General features: G+C 47.6%; 1 protein-coding gene across 7 annotated transcripts in view; it reads left to right on the top strand.

The window, feature by feature from the left end:
• LOC144475575 (bromodomain adjacent to zinc finger domain protein 2B) overlaps window positions 1–25,925 on the top strand; it is a 257,990-nt gene that overhangs the window by 184,429 nt on the left and 47,636 nt on the right. For all 7 annotated transcript variants that reach the window (XM_078191603.1, XM_078191602.1, XM_078191604.1 and 4 more), the window contains exon 4: window positions 12,448–12,607. In XM_078191603.1, coding sequence (XP_078047729.1) covers window positions 12,448–12,607 — 160 coding nt within the window. The remainder of the gene's footprint in view (window positions 1–12,447; window positions 12,608–25,925) is intronic.

The raw sequence follows: 25,925 nt of genomic DNA, 5'->3' as shown, positions 1-25,925 counted from the left end.
CACCTGCCACACCGTCCCGGTCCGTGGCTCCTGCGCCTCAGCCAATGATTTTTCGAGTCCCCGAATGTTTATAGCGCGCCGGGCTTCGATATTCTTCGGCCGTATTAACATTTAAAGGACCAGTCCTTTCGGGTTTCCGGCTGCGATCTGTCAGATCGTATTTCATAGCGAACGCTGCCTGTTGGACAGAAGTCGCGTGTTCTCCATCTCGCGATGCCGGGATTTAATGCTTTCGTCGCCGATATTCGTTCTTATTATCTTCTCGCCTGGAAACGTCAATTTTACGCTCCTGGACCGAAAGCGGATTCAGCTGTCGCATAAATATCGCTTTTTAGCCGGTGAAATTGGTCAGCTTGATTCGCCAACATTTTTTCGCCGTAGGTTAAAAGAATCTAGACTCTTCTCAAAATTTGGATACAGCAGTCTCAGACGAGCAAAGCCTAATTTTACGTTTGGTTTAGTCCAGTTTATTTTATTATTTAGTACATGTAATATACCCATTATAGTGTACTATAGTACTAGACTGCAAAATGAAACATATCTTCATCTCGCAACAGAGATGAATCGAATTTCTTTCTTTAATAATTTTAGTGAGTTAAAAATAATATATAGATGCCCTTAGAATCCTTTAATATCCTAATTGTTTAAAAATGCGAAAAACCCGCAGTCTAGTAATTACATAATGTGAAGTGATGAGTGGCGAGGCAACTCCTGATATAAAAAGAGCAACGACTTAATTAAACTGATCATAACGCCTGATTTTTACAGGTGGTTAACGATACACCGAAAATTTTAATATTATGTCTCTTATCACGTAATTACATATTGTACTTAACGTATCGGCGGAGCCAACACAAGTAGCATAATTAATAGTAAGAAAGGAAGATTTGATTCCTTCTTAACTATTTTATATCGAAAGATTAAATCCGTCATTGATCTCCGTGTCTCTAGTGTTTTTACATTCATCGTGACTATGCCAGGTGTATAACTGTGTCACAGAAAATCGTATCCTATTTTAACTCTGTACACATTAAGAATTTGAAGTACGGCAGTAAGAATATATTTGTATTACGAAACAGCACGATGAACGATCGTACGGATAATTAAGCACACCGTTTGTATTTTATTAATGAAATTCCAGTACCGATGAGGATCACGCGAAATTCGTTCAACTATTCATCCGTGGAGTTCTAGCACCGGCGCAGCTTAAAAACTGTGTATCAAGAAATAAACGACGCGACATGACAGTCCGTCCATTATCCTGTCACTTCTCTCGATTTAAATTGATTAGCAGCGGGGAGACGGAAATATTCTCACCGTGTTCTCCAGGAAAAACATATTTAATCTTCACCTCGCGAGTGACGATATTACCCGCGGTCTAATTGAATCCGCGTATAAACGGTCGGTCGATATTATTACTTTAATATATATCGAAAATCTGTGCGTTTCCACGGAAAAAGATACTCGTTCGAAGACACCGATCTCGCAAGGAATTATTGATCCGGCGTTGAACGGACTCGGTTGGTCGGGCGAAGAACTAAATTCCGGTCTCCGACAAAAATCGGTGAATGAAACGATTTATTCGCGGCACCTCCGCTTATTAAATTACCAGCGAAGTGTTTCGAATTATCAGCGAAGTGTTAAAATAGACCGTTCCGGCGGGCAGAATTGTCCACGTTCCACGACCAACAGTCGGAATTACAGCGATTCGATGGACGCGCAACTTTATTCGCCAGCGTCCGCTCGCTCGCGGATTTCTCCGAAGATTATTGGTCGAAATAGTCGCGGATATCGGCGGCAGCCAATCGAACGCCGGAGCGAAACGGCGACTCGCGCGGGGTCCGCTCGATCGAAATAAAACGGCGACGCGTCATCCTGGAGGCATCGGGACGAGTTTTATAGACGACGCGTCACCGACGGCGAAATTACGCGCGCAGTCCACCGCGACACGATGGAGATATCGTTTTATCTCCGTCAATTACCGGCCAGACGCTTGCCTACGGTCGATTCGACGCAGAATGGTCGGAAAATGTTCAAGTTACCCGGAACCGGGCAATGTTTCGCGTTTTGTTGAGGCCGCCGGACGCGGCCGCTCGCGATTACACCGCGCTCAACGTTCTGCCAAGTTTCCATCTCGCGGAAAGTCGAGCGGTTTGCAAAACTCGCCGATCGTTTTCATTGTACCGCGAAATCTGCGGCTTCCGCTCTAAACCTATCGACCACGGTCAAATCGTCGTTTTTGCTCTCGTTACTTTGGAATTGTTGGAATTCTCTCTCTCCCTCCCTCTTTCTCTCCCTCCCTTCCTCTCTCTCTCTCTCTCTCTCTTTCTCTCTCTCTCTCTCTCTCTCTCTTTCTCTCAGGAAATAATTGAATACGCATCTTTGTTCGAACGGACGTCGAGCATACATTGTTGTGCAAAACAGTGAATTTCTTTGTTCGAACAGATATTAAAAATACGGTCTTAAAATAATTGCGCGAATTGCTTTATTCAAACAGATATCGGGAGTATGCCTTTGTGAAAATACGAAGTGAATTTCTTTATTCGGGTATATATTAAAAATATGTGTGCGAATTAATAAAGTGAATTTCTTTATTCGGACGGATATTAAAAATATGCCCTCGTGCAAAATAATAGAGCGGATTTCTTTATTCGAACAAGTAAATGAAGAATATACTCTTATTCGAACTAATAAAGTGATTTTCTTTATTCGAACGGACACGTACGCTATCGTGGGAAAATGATCGGGCGCGTTCGCTCGATCATTAAACAGCGAATAAAAATTGTGCAAAGTGTTAAACAAATTCGACGCGGTAATTTGTCTAAGGCAGCACGTGCCAGACGTTTTTAATGAACGGCAGGTTCGGCGTTGATAACAAGTGGTGCAATTGAAGCGGACCTTTGAATGGAGTAATAGGGGAAATGATGGTTCACGAGTTCTCGCCGGTATGTTCGAGGCGATCAATCGATCCGTTGGTAGTCCAGTTGGCAATAATTTCGAGTTCATACCGCGACACCTGGCTCGTTAATGGCCCGGCGAGATTTTCGTGTTTCTTGGAATAGAACGGTCCCGCTAACTAAGGACGCGTAATTTACGTCCGATCTGGACATCTCGAACCGATTGAAAGTTTCACTCGACCGGATGTTTCTGTATCAAATTATTCAACGGTAAAATCTCCGACCAAATTAGCCAATCCGAAACATAGTATCTCCGTTGGAGAAACAACAGAATCGGCAACCTCGAATTGTTCTACGGGCCTCGCAACAGCTGTCCGCGGCTTCGGAAAACGGTGAAACGTGGAAAATCGCGGAAGATAAATTCCGTCTCGGAAGTTGCGGCAGACGGTCGTTCCCCCGTCGCGATTCGCGATTTCGCGAGCTTCCCTCTGTTGGAAAAAAAAAATAAATTTCACGCGGATGAATAAACCCGGCGCATGTTTCCTCCGCGGGCAGGTGATTTCATTTCCGGGGAAATGTTCTACGGCCGAGCACACGCAGGTACGCAACAAAAGCTCCGCGCAGCGAAGAGAAACGGGGATCGCGGAGGAGGAGGTGTAGGTGGAGTGGGGGGAGAAACGTTAAACAAAGCGAGAATTATTTACTGATCAACGTGCACGATAAACTACGCCGCCAGTTATTTGCATAATCATTTATATTTTATTTGTAGATTTCAATCGTTTAATCAGGACCGCGCGCGTCTGTCTCTTTGTTCCCGCGCTTCGTTTTCGAATCCCGCGGTGTATGAAATAATTATTTGCAAATAATCAACGAAACTCCCGATCCACCGACAGCGGACAGTGTTTACCGTTCTCGCGGACACAGTGCTCGAAATAAAATCCGGCTCCTCCATGTTTTTCCGGCAACGTTTCGCCGGGCAATTAAGGCTACGCTTATACTGGTCGCGTTCTTTCAGCGGGAACCAACGTATGAATTCATCCTTGGGCGAATCGTTGCATTGCGTGCATTCCTTATGGTGGTACGTACACGGTTTTTCCGAGTCCGTACAGAAAATTTGCCGAATTCTAAGGTATAACTTCTAGAATAGAATTTCCGTGTCCTATTAGGTGCGCTATATTCCAAAGAGCATGACAAACTCGCTGCACTTTGCATTGGTGACGCACACGAAATCTCTTTATTGCCTCTTAATCCCCCCAGGGATGAAATTTTATAGTAGGGAACAATCTATTTAATTGTTTCTTTTTTTATTATTATTTTATCTATTTCATTTCATTCGATGAGGTCTTTTTTCGTATTCTCCCATTCTCATTGCCTTTACACTTACAGTAATCATAATTTAGAAAAAAAACTAAACTTACACATACGGGGCAGTATCCTTGAAGAGGTTCAGTTTATTGCTTGCTAAGGGATAAGCGTTGAAAATACACGATATTGACGGTTTAAGCCTAATTAATGTAAACTTCAATTCATCATTACATATCGGAAAGCCTACATCGCACTAGCCAATTAGGTGACCCCGACGAGTGTACTCGTCGCAACAGAAAATGTTTCTAATTCTTGGTGCGAGTAGATTCGCCGTAAACAATTACCGGTTGAGGAGAATTTGCACATTGCTGAACTCGATTAAATTATATGTACGCGACGAACGCGTTGTATTTCGACGAAATGCAAAGAAGATCGAAAAGATGCAGCACAATTTCGGTGAAAAAGAAATCTGTTTCTACCATAAAATTTATTTAATTAACATTGTGTCCGATTAAAAGCAATGAAATGCATTTCAACGCAGGTTTCGAAGAGATTGCAACGGCAAACCGATTAAAACCGTAAGCATATTTCGCAGCCGCGGAACGGGGATCTTTTTGCATCGTAAATACACGGTTGCCGGAAAAAGAACGCGAACAAAACCGCGTCGACTAAAAACACGTTGCGCGGCCGAAACTTCGCGAGCGTCCCGGTCCTGCCGCCGAGGCTGGTTCTCCCCGATGTTCGCGCATTCTCATGAAGAATTTACCGTGGCGACTCCGCGAAGAGAGAACCCCGTGGGGGTGGACCGGGGCAAATTTCCCTAGAAGTAATATCCCCGGCATGGAATCGATATTCCCCCGGCGCGGGCCCCGGCGGTTTCGGTCAAAGATCGTCGATCGCCGGGGCTCGGTTCGCCACAGTCGATCATAAAATGGCGAAGTTTCCCCGGCGTTGCACACACCAGGGAAAAACTTTCATAGCGATGTCTGGGTCACTATGCTCGCTCGCCGCAATAACCGATAAACTTTTCACGATGCAGCCCGGTGAGAAAGACGGGGCGGGGAGGGGGAGGGGGCGGGGGATGGCGCGGGGGAGATCCAGGGGGTGGGACCGGTCGGCCGCGTGTTCAGCAAGATATACGAGGCGTCCCCCGCATCCATTTCCATGTTATTGTTGCACGCCGGACCGGCCGCCATCTTTCTTTTGCGGACCATTCGCCGCGTTTCTACGCGTCGGCGAGCCGCGCCAATGAAAATGTTAATCTTATTTAGTTTCTCCTTTTGTCACGGCCGTTTAACACGTCCAGGCCCTGGCTTTTCCGCCCGCGTTGTTTATTAGGCTGTCGCGAAAATGTTTTCTCGTTTTCGTCCTCTTCCTGGTCAGGAAGACCCGTTTGCTTCGACGCCGCGACCAAAATATTGTTGCTGTCCCCGTTATTCCATTCTCGAGACACGTACCACCGTCGATTTTCTACCAAAAAGCTGGTTAAAACGGGACACTGAACTCTAATAAATACGTTACGGTGGACAGTTGCTCGGCAATAATTTTACACCTTCTTTCAGCTGTTCGCGTTCTCTTGGCACGCGTGCATTTTATACGCGGCAATTCGTAAAGGATTGCCCGATTATCGAATCATTTACCTCTTTACGATAGCGTCGACTGTTCTCGCATCCGCTGTCAATATTTTTTCGATAAATCTTTCTAGCGAAAGTCTTTTACAATTTCTGACAGAGTATGCGATAATAGAATATCTTCAAAATGAGCCAGCGAACGCTAATCAATTCGTTGGGCGCACTGTAGACAGTTATTTAATAATAAGCTCGTACCTCGCTACAGCTGTTCACGTTTTCTTGGCATGCTTGCGTTCTCGTGCATCAGACCAGATAATTTTCAGAGAGGACGACTGATCGGTGTCCCAGACGATTCTTGCGACAGTTAGGGGTAGTTCCGTCGCTAGCGCAGTCTCTAAAAATCTATTCCAGCCACGACGTAGAAACACCATCAGATCGGAGTATCGTTAAACGAACGTCAATCGATGGCCAAAATCTATGTCTGTCGGTTCACGTTGGTTCCGAGGCGCGGCAACCTTGCCCGATTTTCTTTCCGCCGATTCGATTGTTGTTTGCCAGACAGTGCCTCCCGCACACTCGATTTAACCGACGGTTAATGGCACGAGTTTTGGAACCGGCCAGATGTAGGTTACCGGGTCTCTGCCGTTTAGCGTGCTTCCTGCCAAGTGATGTACGCTTTTTCTGATTTCGGTTGGTAGGACGTCGTCGTCGTCGTCGTCGTCGTCGTCGGCGAAGGATGTACAGATTGCGAACCAAGTGGAGAAACGTTATGGCTCCGCGAACCACCGCCGGCAGCTACTACCTACCGAGTTAGAAGTTTAGCTTCAAAATAGTGGAGTAATGGCTCCGCAGATTATACCTTACCCGGCGGGGAGTTTGAAATCCTTTAACGGTGGCAATAACGATCCCCGGGAATTTGCTCTTCATTCTTCGGAGTGCTTCTGCTTCGTTTAGCGTCACGATTATTGGACAAACCTTTTCATACTTCCTCGTACTTCTGCAGCTCCAATCGCACGGGGTCAAAGTGTTTTGCTTTCAACGTTCTATCGACGGGCTAAATTCTCTAGCAGAAAATTCTGAGATTGGACCTCGATACCGGAACATCTATCGTATCGACGACATTGTGTTCCTCTTTTGCATATTTTTACACGGAATTGCGCAAATTTTCAATTGTATATTCTATGATAATAATTATTATTTAGGAAGAAATAGCTATAATTACTAGACCGCGGATCTTTATGCATTTATGACAGGAACGAGTAGGTGTAATTTGAAGCAGTAGAAGATTAATAGAATTAATTTTATTAATTTGAACTTATTAAAATCATTAGAGAAGAGAAAATATCGTATTTGGTTCTTGCGTCTGGTAATTAAAGCAGACTATTTTTATTTCGTATAAGTTATCTTCGAAACGAGAGGACAGTTTCTTCTATCAACATATTTGACACAAAGATCCGGAATCTAACGATTTTCACGTCATCAGATTTCGAACGCTTCGAATCAACAAGATGCTAAAGAATCTCGTCCCATATCAGTTCCGCTAAAATTGATTAATATCCCGCGCAGCTGGATGCATTTAGCGTTTCTCGAAAAATTGCCAAGAAATCCGCAACCGGGAGTCACAGATTGATCGCGTTACCACGGCGGCCACTCGACCAGCGCCGACAATCTCTGCCGAAAATCCTTGGAAGTCTCGGAGGCGCTCATCAGGAACCCATTAAGATCGACTATAACGTCGTTCCAGAAGCGGAGGCAGAAAGGAATGAACGCACGCGTCGCGAATACGAGAGCGCTGGAGCGGCAGCGTAATCTCCGCAGCCACCATTTTTCTTTGGACGTGTGTCCGCGAATCCTCGAGCGGCAAGTTTTTCCCGGTCGAAGGAGCGTAACACCGGTCGAGAAATCGATGGTCGGGAGCTCCGCGCGTCACTCCTCGTTCCTCCTCTTTCACTCTGAAACGATTCGCCGCCCCTCGGTCTCTCTCTCTCTCTCTCTCCCCTCTCTCTTTCTCGCTCGCTCCTCTCTCGCTCGCTCCTCTCTCGCTCGCTCCTCTCGCGCGCGCTCCTCTCCGGCTGACCGAAGTCGCCGTTCTTATTCGTCGTCTCTCGGCCGCCAATTTACGAGCACCTTGAAGTGCTCGCGAGGCTGAAAACCGGGCAGAGAGAGCCGGCCGGAACAGAGCGGAGCGGAGCCGAGCAGAGCGGATGCTCGATACTCCCGGCTAGCGGGAATTCGAGGCTCGTACCGGGGACTTTGGTATTCCCCGCATGGAACGAGTATCCGGGGAGCATCGGGATTGCGAGCGGCGAATTTTTCGCGACTCCACCCGCCGTGGGAGATCGGCCCGTTGCGGCCGAATGGTAGGTATTCCGAAAGCATCGGTCGAGCGACCGCCATCATGCCACTCGCAATCCCTCTTGACGGCCCGCGGCGCTGTTAGGTTCTCTCGCGCGGAAATTTCATCGGGCAACCGCTAATTGGCGCTTAAGTCAGCGCGGATCATTTCTTGGTCCGTCAGCCCACGCGTTGCGCGGGCTATATTCGTGACGTTTCGATGCATGCAAATAGGCCTCGAGCCGCGAGCGCGCGCGCGGCTGTCACCTGGCCAGCCTAGGATGAACGTTTCGCCGAAGTCGATCCTGCGACAATCCAGGCGGGGTGTGGGATATAGAGCCGCGCGTTGTCAGTCGCGTTATGAACGAGCCATCGCGGCCGGCGTGGTTCAATTCATAATTTTAAACGCTGCGTTGGCTCGTTGCGAGCGCAATTAGTCAGGATTGTGTCTCCTACCTTGAATGCTCCGTTCTGTGCCGGTGGTGTAACGCGTGTCGGAAAGTTTTTGCGTGTGTCGCGGGCCCGCTGTAAACGCGCGCGAACTTCCCCGGCGCTGCTCGTTACCGCTTTCAGTTTTGTTGCCGGGGCGGTGTTGTAATTGCGGCGAGGCTTTTTGCAACAATGGGCATCACTGAAAAATGGGCTGGCTGACGCGTGGACGCGTTTAAACATTTTAGTAAGCCTCCATTGTTCCGTCGCTGTTCTAGCGGCGGAGAGCAAGATTGATTGTCTTACGTTTGCGTACCGGGGTTCGCCAGAGTCGATGCTATACAGCCGCTAGGTTGGGAAGATCTATTCGTTCGATTTAACCACTTGCCGCAACATTTGCGTTAGAAATACAACGATTACGATTCGAAGCGTTTCGTGAGAATTTAAAAGACCATTTCACGTTTACCGTGTGTCTATTCTCTCGAATTCAGCGAACGGTAAACATTCAAGCTCGGCAGGTTATTACTCAAAATCCTCATCGCGAGTCAGGCTCGTCAAAGCACGGCGAGAGGTTAAAGTGAATGCGAAACGGCCCCGACGTTTCTGGGACAATTCTGCAGAGGAGTTAAGGCGGCTGTTAGCAAGTAGAATGCTGCGGTAATGGACGGACTCGCCGAGCCGTGTTAAATGTAACAATCCGAGGAATTTATTAAATTCGGATTCCCTAAAACGATGCCAGCCGCGAATCAGTTCCATTCGACATTTTTCAGCCGCTTTTTTTTCGATCGTTTCCCGGTCGAGGGTGCCACCTGTTTCCTGCATGCTCTGTTATTACTCCAAACATTGCTCGATTGCGAGTTGTACCCTCGATTATTTCGCTGCGGACGAAACACAACGAAAAAAATGTCACAACCTCTGACACACCTCGTTCGGAAATGATCATCGTTGTCACGATTTCAAATTAATCCTGATTCTATCGTCCCCATTACGCTCGTCGAGACTGCGCGAAACGTATTTTATTCAGATATTTGGATATTCAGATATGCAGATTTTATTCAAATACTTTCGGCACTGAACTCGAAGATATGAGAACCGCGATTTGCCGAATGTTGGTCCGACGTCACCTATTTTCGAGCAGTGTTTCGAAAGCATCGTTTAAGTTTCTCAGTTTCTATGATCAATTGGACAGGTTTAGTGCCGTGTCGGTGGTATCTGACTGACACGATTTGTCCGCTAGTCGGCGGGTTAAATTAATGAGCATTCAGTCGACGATGTAAGTGTCCGTTGGGTAAATAACTTCGCAAGTATCTCACAAAAAGATTGATAAATAAGCGTCCTTAGTCTTGAAATTATATCAAATCGACGTAAACTGTACATTGTAAAGTCAATCGACACCGTCAAGATCGAAGGATTTTGATAAGCAATGCGACGACCTGCGAAGATGCCCAATTATATCGAGTGCAGTTTGCATACGATAGCGGCCGTGGTGCGATGATAACGGTGCCGGTGGCTGTGGAACGGTGTCTAGCCTAGCACCAGCCTAACCCGAGTGAACGTTACAACCATGTATATTTATACAACAGCTGGCGGCGCGGTAGGGGTGTGCCAGTCAGCTGATCGAAGCGCTGGAGGGGAATGCCGGGCTGGAGGGGAGAACGGCCTTTATTTAAAGCGCTCGAGGAAGCCTTTCTTCGGCTGGCAAACAGTCATCGAATGAACATGCGAGACACCGACGTGCTTACGTATGCGCGTGACTGAAATATTAACGCGGATTTTTCCGCTTCTCCTTCCTTCTCTCCCTCTTTCTCCGTCCGTCCTTCGGCGTCCGCGTGGGTGGGGAGCAGAAACGCGGCAACGAGATTCGAGACAACGCGTCGACGTATTAACATAATTAACTGGAATCCAGACGTTGCGCAGACAATGCCGCGCTCGGCACCGACGGTTTTCCCTAAACCCGCCGCTTCTTGGAACCTCGATTGTTTATCGACGAAGAGCCGCTGCACCGTTTCTTTTCCTCGCCTGGTAATAACAGGATCTCGATCGACGAAGCCGAGCCCGCGTTTCATTATCGAGCCTGATCCTACCGTTTCCACGGTTTTGCCAGCATTTTTCTCCGTTACAGCGGCAGCCTCGCGAAAGTTCAAGGTCTGCCGAGAGTAGATTTAAATCACCTCTTTATGAGCGAACGAACGGGAAAGAAGTTCGCGGTCCGTTGGGTTTCGTAACGCGGCCCGGATTATGGCAGAGTTTACGCGGAAAGTTCTCTCGGCGGCGGCGGCGGCTCTCGAAAATTTAGGTAACCGGTGTTCGCCGAGAACGGACGAGGAGCGCTACCGGCATTTTTCCGACAATTATTTCGTCGACCGTTCGATCGCGCGCGACCAGCGAAAAACTCGCCGTGGAAAACCGGGAAAATATGTCGCCGCGTCCTCGACGTATAACTCACCCCCGAAATCCACCGATCTTCAATCGCAGCACCCCCCCCCCCCCCCCTCCCCCGGCGCCCCGGCGCCCCGCTCCAGGGGAAAAAACTTCACGCTGGTCAGTCCCGCCATTTCGTTTTTCCAGCTCCTCCCTGTCACGAGCTCCAATCAGTTTCCCCGGCAAAAATGCTCCCTCGTTTCCGTTACTTTTCCGTCCCTTCCTCGCTCCACCCCTGGAAAACAGACAACCCGCGTTCCCTGTATCGCCTAAACTTTTCTGCAGCGAGGCTGCTCGCGATGCTTTCAAACCATCATTGTTGCGTTACGTTCGAGCACAAGTAATTTCCGGTTCCGTGTATCATATTTCGTAATTCCTCGGCGGTTGTTACACTGTATCTCATTCTTTCCTTTTTTTATTCTATTTCATTCTATTTCATTCTATTTCATTCTATTTCATTCTATTCCATTCTGTCATTCTATTTCATTCTACCTCATTTTATCTCATTTTATCTCATTCTAGAGTGAAACCTCGGTAATCCGAGCCCCGATTAATCGAAACTCGGTATTAGCCGAGATATTCTGAAATCTGCGACAAAGACTTGAATTAGTGTAATATGTTACCGGAGGTGCGATGTATATAAAATATATACCCGAATTAAAACTGTATAAGAGAAATTTTAAGTTTATAACATCGTCGCTTAAACTTAAATGTATAATTATATTATTTAAGTCGGATATATCTGCGATATTATAAAATATTTTTCATGACTTTATTTCACGATTTATGTATAATACTAACCTTCGGTTCTCCACTAATATTCTATTAAACTCCCAATTACTCAAATTACTTAAACGATAAAATTGCGCGACTCTGCTACATGTAAGTTAAATACTCAACGTCAATTAACCATCGAACGCTACAAGATGTTGCTGGATATACGTGTATCTGAAATCGTATTCGCCGATACACATCGTTCTACAGCACGAATTTATATCGCATGTCACTCGTTCATTAAAACTGTCCAGATGCTTACGGACGGAGGACGTACCTTCGGGACGCAGGGTTACAGGGATCTAATATCCGGGCCGGTAACTCTGCTTGTATCCCGGAGCGCGGTCGAAAAAAATTCACAGCAGTCAGCTGCACCGTTTCCTTTTTCTCATAGAGTTCCTCCTCCCTGATCGCGAGCTCCCATCAGTTTTCCCGGCAAAAATGTTGAACCACCGCCGTTGCCGCCGCCGCCGGAGAACCGGGGGCCGACCTCATCCCTCGCCATCCCTCTCTCTCGGTTTCATCCGACTCTGTTTCCCCCGCTCTCTTCCTCTGTTTCTCCCGCTCTGTCTCCATCTCTATCTCTCTCTCGTCCCGTCCCTCTCCTTCCAGTTCGCTCCGCGGCTGTCTCCGTTCAGCGGCCATTTAAAACGGAACCGTTTCGCCGCGGTGTACGAAGTTAACGGCTCTAACGAAACGCTGATGCACGTTTTCAGGGGACTGGCATGGAGAAGGAGAACTCCGCGTCGGGCGGAGGCGGCGGAGGTGGCGGAGGCGAAGCGGCGGCCACGGCGACTCCGGGCGCCACCTCCGCCTCCGAGAAACTCCAGGCGGACCAGGCCAATCCGTTGCTCGATACGACTGCGCTCTTCGGCGGTAAGTAACTTTTTAATTTTCCTCCGCTAATTTATTTCCTTGTTTTCTCTCTCTCTCCGCTCCGTTCCGCGAGCGAGACCGCCCTCCGGCACTGCCGCTCCTCGAGTGCTTCCCGGGCTCTCGACGATTCGGCCCTCGAGGTTGCGAGAGCTTTTAAATATATGCGGAGAGCGGGGCCTGGATCTAACGCGATCGAAGCTTGATTAGTTCGATAGCGATGGAACCGTTGACGTACACACCACCGTGCGCGAGTGTTTGAATACTTGCGCGTTAAGGTGGATCCACCGGCCGTGACCAGTGCACCGTTTCATGTATATTATCAATTGTATTCTCTTCTTCCAAGTCGGTCACAGTTCCTATATTGTATCAAAAGTATAATATATTATATTAAGAAAATATAATAAGTCTAGTTACTAAACTATAAAATACATATTGCTTCTAGTTGATACGTACGATTAATAAAAAAAGCCATTCGTTTTCTAGACTACAAAATGATTTTTGTCAAGGACCTGAGGAATTGTTTGTTTTTCTTAGAATGAACGTAAAGGTCTCATACGTAACCTCGGAAAACGAAAATGTAGTACAAATAATAACCAAAAGGATAAAACAAATGGATCTCGTATTTATAGAACGGTTGGAATAATCGCTTTCTTCGATAAAGCGATTTTTAAAGACCTTCGCGAAACGTTCGTCTCGAATACAGGTTTTCTAACCAATTTTGTTTCATCCGTCTAGCGTTGGAAGTCGTTTAATATACTGGTAGAAGCGATAATGCCATCACTTTCGACACAGCAATTTCTGAAGCAATGTTTTGCCTGATTTTAATCGCGTGCAGAGTAGTTCCTATGCGTTTACGGTTGCTCGTAATCTGGAAATCTCGGTAGAACGAGGATTTTAGGAGGACTTCACACTATACACGTGTTGTTACGGACACACTAAACACCTGTAACACGGCAAGTAAAGTTCTACTTCGTTTTTACGTCTATGAATTCCCGCGCCAGCATCGCGGATCCTTCATTTTAACGCCTTTAAAATCACGATAAAACTTATTGCAGCCGTCGGACGGTTTCTTACGCACGCAAATGATTTTCGCAGTGAAACGAGCGGCCGGCGAAAGTATCGCGCCGCGTTGAATACGGTCCAATAAAAATTTGCATAAGCAACCGCGGCGCATGGATTGTCCATTGTTATTCGGTGTCCGTTGTACGCGCAAAGATTTCTGGATTCGGTTGATTGTTTCGCGAGCGAATCATGGCGCGGACGGGGCTTAAAGGAACGGGGGCCAGGGTGGTGGGGAGTCGGATCGACGCGATTAACAATACGGTGATCGATGCACAAAGGCGATGGATATAGAACGAGATTATCAACGCGATCACCTTTTATCTGCCGCCGCCCTGCGTTTCATTAATCAAACTGTTTTCTGTGACGCGAAATACCGGAGGGAAGACGTATAAATTTTCGCTCCGATCGCTGGCCGTTTGCGACGAATGGATACGTTTCTTCGTAACGGGATTAAACACCTGTGCTCGATCGATATCTAGATCCACTATCGATTGTCTCCGATACATTTAAAAACCTCTTCTCTAAGATCAATATTGATTTTCCTCGAACTCTCACTGGCTGCTAAAACATTAGAATTTAGATAGATCATTGTAGCTCGATCTCATTTTTGCGATATAACAGCGTGTTTTATACATCTTTATTTTCTGTACTGCTCGATACATCGGTAACATTTTTATTTGCTTTTAATAAAGAATTCGTTACAATGCACAATTATTTAAATACTATAATTTTTATAAATAAGGTTATTAAGTCGATATCACCAAAAAATTCTGAAATTGTTGATTCGAGAAACAAAAGCCGTATCCGAGGTCGAGCATCGATATTGTTGAAAGTTCCAGCCTTGACAGGGTTCACACGTCCAATATCGACTTCCGCGGTTCGAGTACAGTGTTCTACTTATCGTTTGAGGCTGCGGCACGATTACACAGTGACCATGGAGGCGGATATTACGCGTAAGTTCAAGGTCGAACCTTTCGAGCATCCGTTGCAAGAACTCGCGATGCGACGTGCATACTCGAGATCGCTTCATTACGCACCGGTGACCTCGAACGGCCTTGAACTCGATGCAACACCGACTTATTATGAAACTGACAGTAGGACAAAGGACATTGACACCGACGCCAGTTTTTGCGCTCTGTTCAAACTAAACTTCAACTCTTCAACTCTGAACGTCGAATGCCTGGACGATCTGGATTAAGTCGAACCTTTAGAAATGATATTACGGTAATACCGCAACGATGTTAACTGCCTTTGACAGTCGCGGATTGCTAACTAATTCTCGTGTAAGCTGGTTATAATTATTCATTCGTAACTTCCTTCGCACTTTACATAATTTGAAGAGAACATGTGAGAAGTATGTATGAGAAACGAACTTTCGAGGGATGTTCGAACTTTTACATGTGAGCATGTAGTTCTAGTATTTCCACTTTAATGTGTCAGGAATTATTCTCCAAGGATATATTAATTAAAGGAAGACAAACAAGACCGACATTTTCGAAGCATAGGTATCATCGCTACTGTCTAAACGACTGCCTAAAACGCAGCCCAACCCCTACAGCTAAGGAAGTCTTATCAAATCTATTGATCCTTGGAGTTCCTATTCTGCCATCGTTGTCGATTTAGGTGTAAATCGATTGGGGGGCTCGAAACGTAAAGAAATGCTAATCCGGGGGACTGCGAACGGTGTCCTCGTTTCGCGGTCCAGCCGACAGTCTCTTCGGAGACCATCTAGCGCTATTTTGTGGTGCGACGAAGCGCAAACCATCGGCCTCACCCCGTGTTCTCTATACGTGTTCCCGGAGGGCAGCGAAGAGACCTCTGTTCGTCCACTTACTTTAATTACGCTACTTACACGTTCGCAATCGAGCCGACTACTCGGTTAGCCTTTTCTCCAGCAGCCGTTCGAGGATCCTTCTGACGGTTGTTCGCCTTTATTTCCTCGCTTTTTTTCCCCTCCTTTCCCAAGCTCCGTCGCGTCGAGGACACGGGCATCGCGAGCGCCCGCGATACTTCCCGGCGAGCAGCGTCGCGACGTGTTTCCCTCGTCCAGAGGAGTATTTACTTTAAGCGATTTCATACCGGGACAGTTCCTCGAGAAGCCGGCCCTCCACCGAACCTCGATAACTTCAATCCGGCGGCCCTGTGCTATTAACTAATTAAACGGTAACGCGCGCCACCGTCTTCATCAGCGATATTTAACCGGCGCGGCGTCGACTCCCGAGCCGCGAGGGTGGGAATTTATCCCCGGCAACGGCGCGCGATTTTCTTGTTACGGGTAATAATAATATCGCTGTTTCGTTATGCAACTCGGTTACGCGCGCGCAGCCGAAGGTTTTCGAGCGTGCTCGGGCTTCCGATTTTTATTTCAATTAAATTCCGGGATACGAACCGGAATATAATTCTCTTGCTCCGCTTAATTGACCGCTTTATGGATAATTACGAAACTGTTCCGTATATTTTTAAGGGTTGTTCTTGCAGATGGAATAAATATAAATTAATATACTCGTCGCTTAGAACCGAGCGCGCTCATTCTCGCGTCAATGTTTTATTCGTTGGTTTCTTCTCCTCGGTTTCGATCCACCGAATTCCATCGAACTACGAATATCCTGACGCGATGGATTTAGGAGAACCATATAATCGCGTGATCATCGAACGAGATGCTTTGTCCCGGATTTCGTTTCATTTGTTGAATTTAAACGAATGATGGAATTCAAACGATAGTTTCGGGATCATTGTGTTCTACATACATCTCCGGCACAGGGTTTAATCAACCCTGCCGCTTCCGGTAGTCGAACTGTTCTCGCGGAATGGGCGCTTTTAGCAAGATGAACTCCGTAGAAGTAGAAAAGACACGGTGACAAATTGACTCAACAGATGAAACGGCGTAGAAAGGACTAGCTTGAGTTTCACCTCGTTACCGGGCAGGACGAGTTAAGTCGCCCTTTGTATGCCACTGTGTCATCCTCTTTTCCACTGGCACATTCAGAAACTCCTTTGATTTAATTAGCACGCTTTCAATCGAGGAAATCATCTTTGCTCTTTTCCAAGTATCACTGGAAATTAGCTTCGCATTCGAACGTCCAGATTTTTAATATGAATTATGCCAATTAAAATATGCTAACATTAATGACTGAATGCTGCCGCTACAAATATTTATTTTCGTTTGTAATAACTTTTACCAGTTCAAACTAAGACAACGCTGTTTAAAAGAATTCGTTACAAGATCTAACGGTTCTATATTTGATTATAAATTCTCGGATTATAATTTGATTACAATTGTCTCTTATAAGTTCCCAGTTTGATTGGAAATCTTCTCAGACATCGTTTCATCGAAAACAATTGCTCCGCTTGCAACCAGCATTTGTGGTCACTGAGTCAGTAATTAACGTACCAAAAAATTGTCGATCTGACCTCTAATTGATCCCAAGTACCGAGAACCGTCCCCATAAAAAATCATGCAAGCGGAGCACGGTATTTCACGCAGCGCGTAGATGCCGAGGAGTTCTATACGGTCTCGGGTCGTCTCCGACCTCTCCTGGCACGCTGAAAGTCTGAGACCGGAAGTGGCAGTAATCGGCGGGCATCGGGGTCGTTCGAACGATATACCAATCAATACGAAATGACTACATTTCCCGGCGCGGTCCGGTAGCTCGAATCAAATCGTTGCGGGGCATCGAAAGCCAGCAGTTGATACGTTAATTACCAATCGGCAGCGTAGCAACCCGTATTACAGAGCTGCCGCGGCACGGGAGCGGGCCTGTTTGCTCGCGAATCGTTCCTCAGATGCGCGATGGCGTTCGCTCTTCCATCGCGTGGCCCGGGTGCCGTTAATAGGTACTCTCTCTGCCAGAGGGAGTTCGGGGTTGCTTTGTGCCGGTCCAGCTATTCTACCTCCAATTATATTCGGCCAAAAAGTAGCCGAGAACTCTATCGAAGTATAGAGATCGCGGCGAGTCCGGGAGAAAGGCGAGACGTAGAGAAAGAGGGGCATAGAAAGAGAGAAAGAGGGAGAGAGGGAGAGAGGGAGAGAAGAGAGCCGGTCGGGTACTAGCAGCGGAACACGTTCCTCGGGCCAGAGCATCGCGCAGGATAGGATTTCGTTTATTTCGTTGGCTCACCTCTGACCTCCTGGGTTCCTCCCCGCGTTTTCTGGACCCGGCCCCCTTCTGGCCCCCCTCTCCGTCCCTCTCTGCCCGGAGCCGGGTCTCCTCGTTGCTCCTGTCTTTTCAAGCAAAGCCTCTCCGGAGCCTTCGCGCCCCTGCCACCCCCTCCGTTCGGTTACGTTCATCGTGTCCCGCGCCACCCCGTCGGTTCCTCTCTCGCTCTCCGGTTAGATTCGTGGGGGCTTTGGGGACGCAAGAACGGACCGAGAGTCGGACAGACACGACGAGCGCTTCTCCACCCTCTCCTCTCCCGGCTCCGGACTCCGGACTCGCCTCTCCTCTCTCCTCTCTCTCTCTCTCTCTCTCGCTTCGTCTCCCCGCGACCCCTCTTTCTCTCTCTCTCGCCTCGTCTCGTCTCTCCTCGCCTCGCCGTTTTTCTCCTGCTCTGGTCGCCGCGATCTCCCGCTCCCTCTCTTTCTCTCTCTGTGCCGGTTCTGTATATTTATTGATTGCCACCTCACCTCGCCTACCATGGCCTCGGTCTGCGGCAGTTTCCCCTCCCTTCAGCAGTCCCTCGTTTCCCTCGTCCCGGCTCGTTCTGCAGCAAGCAGCACCGGCACAGGCACCGCCACCGGCAGCATCGCGCTACGAGGAGAATCTCTCTTTCTCTCTCTCCCTCTCTCACACACACACACACACACTATCTCTTTCTCTTTCTCGTCCTACCCCGGCTCTTGCTTTCTCGCTCGCTCTCGGTTTATCTCCAGCGTTCCGTCCTCTTCCGCCTTCGCGGAACCCGGACTCTCTTTCATTTTCTCTTGCTCCGCGTCGCTGACTAACTCCACCCCCTGTCTTTCTCTGCTGTCCCCTTCTGGGCTCACGGTTCTCTAGCATCCACGCTCTCTGCGCTCCTCGCTCGCACTCTCCCTCTCCTTCTCTCTTACCACCTCTCTCTCTCTCTCTTTCTCGCTCGTTCTCTCTCGGTTCGACCCTCCGCGGTAACCTCTCGCGCTTTTACCTCCTACGCTCGATACAAACTCGTTGGACGCGTCGGAGTTTTCGTTTGAAGCCACCCTCCGGGGCCGCACGGCGGATCCGACACCACCGGATCGTGCGCTCGCAGCCTCCTTCCGTCTCCTCTTTCGCCCACTCTTCTTCCGCTTGTTCGTCTTCGGATGGCGCGCTGCCTCCCCTTGGAGCTTTCGAGCCGGTGTCGTTAACGCGCCGAGCCTCGGCGACGAGAACCCAGCATCTTAATGAAAGAGTGATGAGAATGAGGTGTTTAGATGGTACTTCGGTAAATCCCTCCGATTTCAATCGATTATTCGATCGGGACTCCGCGTTCCCATGCGGAATGTAACGCGGCCATGGATTACGGAAGACGAACTGCTTACTTCCGAAACAGCCTGCAACCCCCTTTCTTCCATTTCGTATTCTTCTTCTTCTTCTTCTTCTTCGTGTTTCGGCTCGGTGTCGTTAACGGACAAACGTCGAGTACGAGAACAGATGAAAGGAGGAGGCTGCTATTAGCACTCGCGCGATCGTGATTTATGACAGCGGTCTTCGGAGTTTTGTCGACTCGCAACCCTCGGCACGCTGGCTGCCAACCGTGACCAAGTAATGCGATGAGAACACAATAACGTAGCGGTTTTACTAAAAGTGAATCTCCAACGCGAATTAAACGGTTTTTAAATCCTTGTTTCTTCCTTTATTTCGCACCCCTTTATCTCGCCCGAGGTTCAGTCACGAAAGTATAATGCACAAAAATTGTATACAAAGTTATATACATACAAATGCAGTTTACAAATTACCTTTATTAACAATTTGAAATCTATATTCAAAGTAGAATTTTTGACAAACAGTATTTCCGTTTTATATAATTTAGTATATTTTATGCATATGAGCTTACGTCTTGTGATTCAAAAAGCGGTTGTATCTTCAACAATCTTTTAAATAGAAAGAACATTAATAATATAAAAATTCTTGTGCAACCTGATACAACAATTTTTTGATATAACAATTTTGTTACGGTGCCTCCGAATCACCATCCGGGCGCAAAAGGTTAACAACCCGGTGGATACATTTTCGGCAACACGAAGGAAAATGAAATTGATAGAAGAGTCGAACGTAGGTTTGGTCGGAGTAGCGCGCAATAAAAATTGCAATCTGTGAAACAGGAAATGCCGGGCAGAAAGAGGGAGGAGGATCCGCGCGTATCCGTCACTGTTCCTCTCGCGTTCCCAGCTAGAACGAGGGGCTGACCCACCGCGAAGTCGTCGGCCGGTTCTATTTCACGCGAGCGACGCGTGGGACGCGTGGGACGCGGGGTCCGCAGCTTTCGTTTGAGCCGAGTCTCTCCCCGGTTCCTTTTCCTCGTCAACGTCATCTGTGTCATCGTCATTACGCGGCGTGACGGAACGCGCGCGCCTAGCCTTTCCAAGAAGCTCTCTCGCGGACGGAATCCTGTTAGCGGACGCGTCGCGTCGCGTCGCGAGAGCGAGCGACGAGCAGCCCAGGAGTGCTCTCTCCGCTTTCGGCTCTCTCCCTCTCCCCCCCCCTCCTCCCTCCACTATCTCTCCCTCTCCCGCTATTTCTCCTCGCTGTTCTCCGCCCCCGTCCCGTCGGTTTTTAATTTCGCCGCACTCCGATACACCGCTTTTATCTCGATCGATCGATGCAAACTCCGCCGCTGGATGCGGCCAAGTTTTCGTTCCCGGAGCCCGCGTTTCCGCTGCTGGCCACCCCCGCGCGTCCACCCCCCGCCGCCGCCGCCGCTCCAGCTACGGTCGCGCTTCGCCCGGCGTCGTCATTACGACGTGCGAACAAAAAATTCGACGAATGAATTTTTTCACTCTCGCAACGGCGACGCCGCGGCTGCTTCTTCGATTCGAACGTGTCTTATTCGTTGTCGGAACTAGGTGCATGATGGTAGAGTTTAATGCTCGAATACAGGTACGATTTTAATAGGGTCTTGTTCCTGGATGACCGCTGAATATTCTGCGAATTTAGAAGTATCTTCTGTTACAAAATAATAGGAAACTAGTAGTGATAATACGTGTATTCGATATATTTCTAAGTAATTTATTTCATGTATTGGTTACTGATAAAAATAATAAATGGATTTAATATATTTCTATTTTATTCAATATATTATTATCTGATGAATATAATAAAAATATTCGATATGCTTCTAATTTCTTCAATATACTGGTAATTGAAATGATGAATATATACAATATATATCGCAAGAATCTCGTCAATTTTTCCTGTCTCTATATAAAAAACGTGTTACGTTAGATACTTGCATCAGCTAGTAGCAGAACCATATTAAAACTGTGTCTACATGCGAGCAGCGAATTCTTTCTCTCGAATAATCGTGCTGACAATATATTCTTGCTGTTCGGTACAATTTTAAAATACTACCCTTCATTAAACCTAGTAGAAGAGGACGTAGCAGCTAAAAAACGGCATTTACATAAAGATGCGCAGTCTCGTAACAGGGAAGGGTTGGTACGTAAATCTCGAGCTCCAAAATTAGAACAACCGACGCCGCATTCGGTAGAAAATCGAAGACGGTAACTGGCAAAAATGGCAAAGACTCGAGGCTGGAAAAGGAAGAGCGTCGGCTCGAAAATGGCGTTGACGCGTGGGTGTCCTATCTCCCCCCTCTTTCTCTCTTTCTCTCTCCCTCCCTCCCGCTCTCGCTCTCTTTCTCTGTCCATTTTCGTGTACACGCCCGTATGTATGTAGCGGTACGTGACTTCGCATCATCGTGTCCCTAGGCTACTGCGCCAGCTAAATGTCACGTTTGATTCTGTGTGCTCGAGTTTACGCGTACGCTCCGCGCGCCTACGCCTGCTCTCGGCGATACGTCGCGTCGCCGCCGCGGACTGGAAACTTCGGAGCGGTTACGAGCTCCCTGGAATTCGCGGCGATTCAACTTCGGCTGTAAAACGGCTCTCTCGCACTTCTCGTAACCGGAATGTACCATGTTGCAGGAACGCGTGTAAAAGTTGCCGCGCTCGCGTGGACGCTGCGAGATCCTGGCCGACGCGGCGCTGGCCCGACTATTGTGCGGATTGATTTCGAAAGATCTGTAAATCCTGTTTACCCCCGGACTGTAAAACGCCCGGATGTAAAACTGAGAACGTTCGGCGGCCGTCGTCTTTAAAACTCCCTCGCTGAGCATTCGATAGAGCGAAATGATTTCCTCATTGATTCCCCATTCGCGTCGTGTTGCCGTGTCGTTTGCGTTCCGTTTTACGACGCTCGGATCCTCGTTCTGATCGTGTGTCTTCGTTTCGGCGTCGTTGTTGGAGGAGATTGCAAAAAAAAACGGAGGAAACGCTCGTGATCTTGCGCGAATGCTAACGAAATCATACGTGATTCCTAGATTCGCAGATTTTACGCGATTGTGACGTGAATCTTTTGGAATTTATCCGGTAGTATATGCCTCTGCGTGGAGCGTGAAATTTAATTGTGGGGTGCATGCGTCAGGATAAACGATAATAAGGAATTACAAGAGATGTAGAATACTTTGTCCAAACGCTCTGCCAACAGTAATACGCAGCCACCCTTAATTCTCGTCTTACTGCCATTACTGTTACTGTTATTACCATCTCATATTACCTATTATTACAGTTTCTGTAACAAAGGGTCCACCCCGTTTACACAACGAATACGTTAAATTAAATACAGTAGAGACTCCTTCATCCGGCATTTATTTTTACTATATTTCGGTATTTGAACGTTCTATTATCTAATCATTGTATTATTCGGATACATTGTCGCCTAATAAAGAACGTGAACGAAAATTTACATAATAGAATGTCCTAGTATCATGATATTACAAAAAGAAATCTTTGGATACAGGGTCTCTACTATAGTACGTTCCTTTATTGGAGGAAAGATTCGTACATAAACTGTTGACCCGTTTCAGGAACAGTTTCCAACCCCTCGGGAATTAAATCGCCCCCGTCGCGGTTTCGAATTCGATCTGCGGTAATAACAGTAAGTAACCCTTTCGACTCGATAGCCTGTGATCCAGCAAAACCTCGGTTCCCACCGTCAAAATCGCGTTCGTTGCCCGCCAAGCAACCGATCGAGGAGACTTTTTGTTGTCCCCGCGTGGTTTAGGAAAGCGCACAAAGTTTAAGCGATCGACAGTTTTTCTCTCTCCCCCCCCCCCTCCCACCCCGTTTCCCGACCTCGCTCGATTTCAGGGTCTCGCCAAAATTCGGTCCCGAGGCCTCATTACCTCCTCCCGTCTCACCTCAATTTTCCACCTGCTTTCGCTCTCATTCGGCCTTCGCTCTCCTCCACCCTTTCGATTTCTTTCCCGATATCGCGAAGCCTCGTCCACCCCCGCACCGCCGCCCTCGCTTTTCCATTTCGCCGTGTCTTTCGTTCCGGCGGAGAAGCTGCGCTTCTTTTTACCTCGCCACCTCCCTCGGCAGTTCTCTCTCTCTCTCTCTCTCTCCTCTCCCGGCCTCCTATGGCTCCCCCTCGTTCCCCTCGTTCCCCTCGGTCCCCGCGTTCACCATGGCTCCCTCTCCCTCGACGCGACACCGGTCGAAGCCGCGCAACGTGTATAGGTTGATAAATGTGCTCGGCGTGCCTCGAATTCGATATAATGGGAGACGGAGAGAGAGAGAGAGAGAGAGAGAGAGAGGGAGGGAGCGGGTCGAAGATGTTCGATAAGAAAAGACACTTGGTACAATAATAAAAGAGGGGGTGGGAGGCGGCTAGAAACGGCCGCCTCCCGCGTACGTGCGCCGCCGAACAAGATCAGGCCGACGCACAGAGCAGTACGGAAGCCCGAAATCATGGTCAAAATGTAAGATGTTGACGGATTTCGTTGAAAATTTGTACATGAGGGTTTTCATGGACGCTAATTACGAATCTGAATTTTAAGCTTGAAATTAGAAAATTACGAGTCCAGTATGGCAGACGGGTACCTGAAAAAATCATTCGATTTTCGTGAAACATGACATCTGAATTTCTAAATTTTGAACAAAAATTTAGAGTTATATAAAGATGTACTTGTCTCCATTCCGCTCTAACAACTTCGGCTTTTATGGTTCCGATCATTTCAGAGTACGACGCCCGGTGCGGCCTTATAAAAAAATATCAATCGAAATCTCCCAGGAGCACAGTCTCCCCGCCAAGCTCTCCCCCTCCTTTTAAAACATTAAAGCATTGAATTATGGAGCTCGAGTAATCCAACGGAGTTTCTTTCGAGCGGAGATTGCGAGCGGTCGCGCTCGAAAACGTGGGACGTCGAAACCAGACGAACTTTCGCCGCGGTTTTGCGATTTCGCGGCCCCAGAAGGCTATCCCGCAGAAGAATCTGGTTTCCTTAAGAAGCCGCGCCCCGACAGGTTGCGAAACCAGCACGTGAATCATCCTGCGTACGAGATTTCGGGAATTAAATCGTGCCACTGACGGTTTCTTGTTAATCAACCGGCTCGGCTCGGCTCGGCTCGGCTCTGTTCGTTTCGGTCTTCGGGGAGTTGGACGCCGAACAACGTTTGATTTTTACGAGACACGATCCTTTTAGCGGACGAGAGATGCTTATCTTTTGGGCTCGCCGAGGTTTTCGGTCGCCGAGAGCTCCGAATTTGGTGTGAAATAAGAATCCTAATCGGACTGTCCGATTAACCATTTACATGCTTGAAATTCCGTGCCGTTGAACGCTGTTAAAATTCCAACGATCAAGTGACGTGTTTCGATAGTAACGAGTACACCGCATGCTGTACGTTTAAACGGGTGTTCGATTGAGAAATATGATTTTTCTGCGCGGCGTTGATTACGGTAGGACGCGAATAGAACAGTTTACCGTATTCCGAACAATTTTCCCCTCCTCGTGAAACGATCGTTATAATATTGCGAACGTATTAACTTTCGTTCGCGCGCCGCGTCGATCGAACACATTTTTCGCACGCAATTACGGGACATATTAAAAGAGCGCAGACATTTAAATGCATCACGCGCGGGCGCGCAAACATTTCATTTTTTTTTTTTTCGTTTTCAATTGAAGAATTTGCAAATGTAACTACAATGACTGCGTATTTGATCACGAAGAGAGAGGGAGAGCTGTCGCGTTTATTTTTCCGTATTACACATAACGCTTCAAATTTCGCGTCGAAATTAAGCAAAACGCGGCCCGGCAGAATGTTGAATCAAAAACAGTGGAGACGAGCAAGTTGGTGTTGCGTGACGATTTTTTTTTTGTGGTGTTTGATGCTGAAGAGAAAATCGGATTCTACCTGTCGCTGTATTTTTCGTCGTTGCATCAATTCGATATCAATAGAGAAATCGAATTGCAAGAACCGAATCGTTCGTAATTTTTGTTGGCGATTACGAGTCATAAAAACGTTCGCGCAGTCTTAATGATTGCAAATTGGAGAGACGGAAATTAACAGCTAAAATAAAATTAGTGTTATTATTCGATAATAATAAAAATAGTAATAGTAATAATAATAAAGATAGGTTGATTATGAATGACTAGGAGCACAAAACAATTTTCACTAGCAAAGTACGAGGATGAAGCAATCCGATATTTATTGATCGTCGAGAGGAGGGGGTCGTAAGTACATTCGGATGAGACACGATCCAGTGGCTACTGTCGAAACGATTCGGTTGTTTCGGGGCCGCGAATCGCGAGCGAAAGGCGTGTTGCGAGGACGCTCGTTCCTTAATCGCGCCTGCGTCGTTTCGATCGCGGCGGTCGTTTCGATCGTTTCGATCGTCGCGATCGTTTGATCCCAGCCGCCTGCTCGGCAGGCCATAGCCGCGGCATGGCGGCGGCAACGCATTATTCAGCGGTGGGTCTGCGTGCAATTATTAACACGCATCCGTCAGGCATCGCGGAGCATTATGTTTACACAAACGATTCCCATTACCGGCGTTAAACATAATTTACAAGTTCCCCGGGCCGGAGCAGATGAATCCGCCATTACCGCGACCGGTCCTTTATTACATCGTCAGCCGGGCTGATCCTATATTTATAACGAAGTTAGCCGCCGACGCGGTAGCTCGATTATGTTTAAAGAAGGGAGCTCGCCGGTCCGCGGCGCCTGTGACTTCGTTAACGAGAAATTAATTAGCACGAAGCCAGGAGCAAGACACCGACACCCCGTGCCCCTCAATTC

This window comes from Augochlora pura, chromosome 10, assembly GCF_028453695.1.
Source record: "Augochlora pura isolate Apur16 chromosome 10, APUR_v2.2.1, whole genome shotgun sequence".
NCBI lineage: Eukaryota > Metazoa > Arthropoda > Insecta > Hymenoptera > Halictidae > Augochlora > Augochlora pura.
Note: the sequence above shows the minus strand (reverse complement) of the source record. Positions and strands in the feature narration are given on the sequence as shown.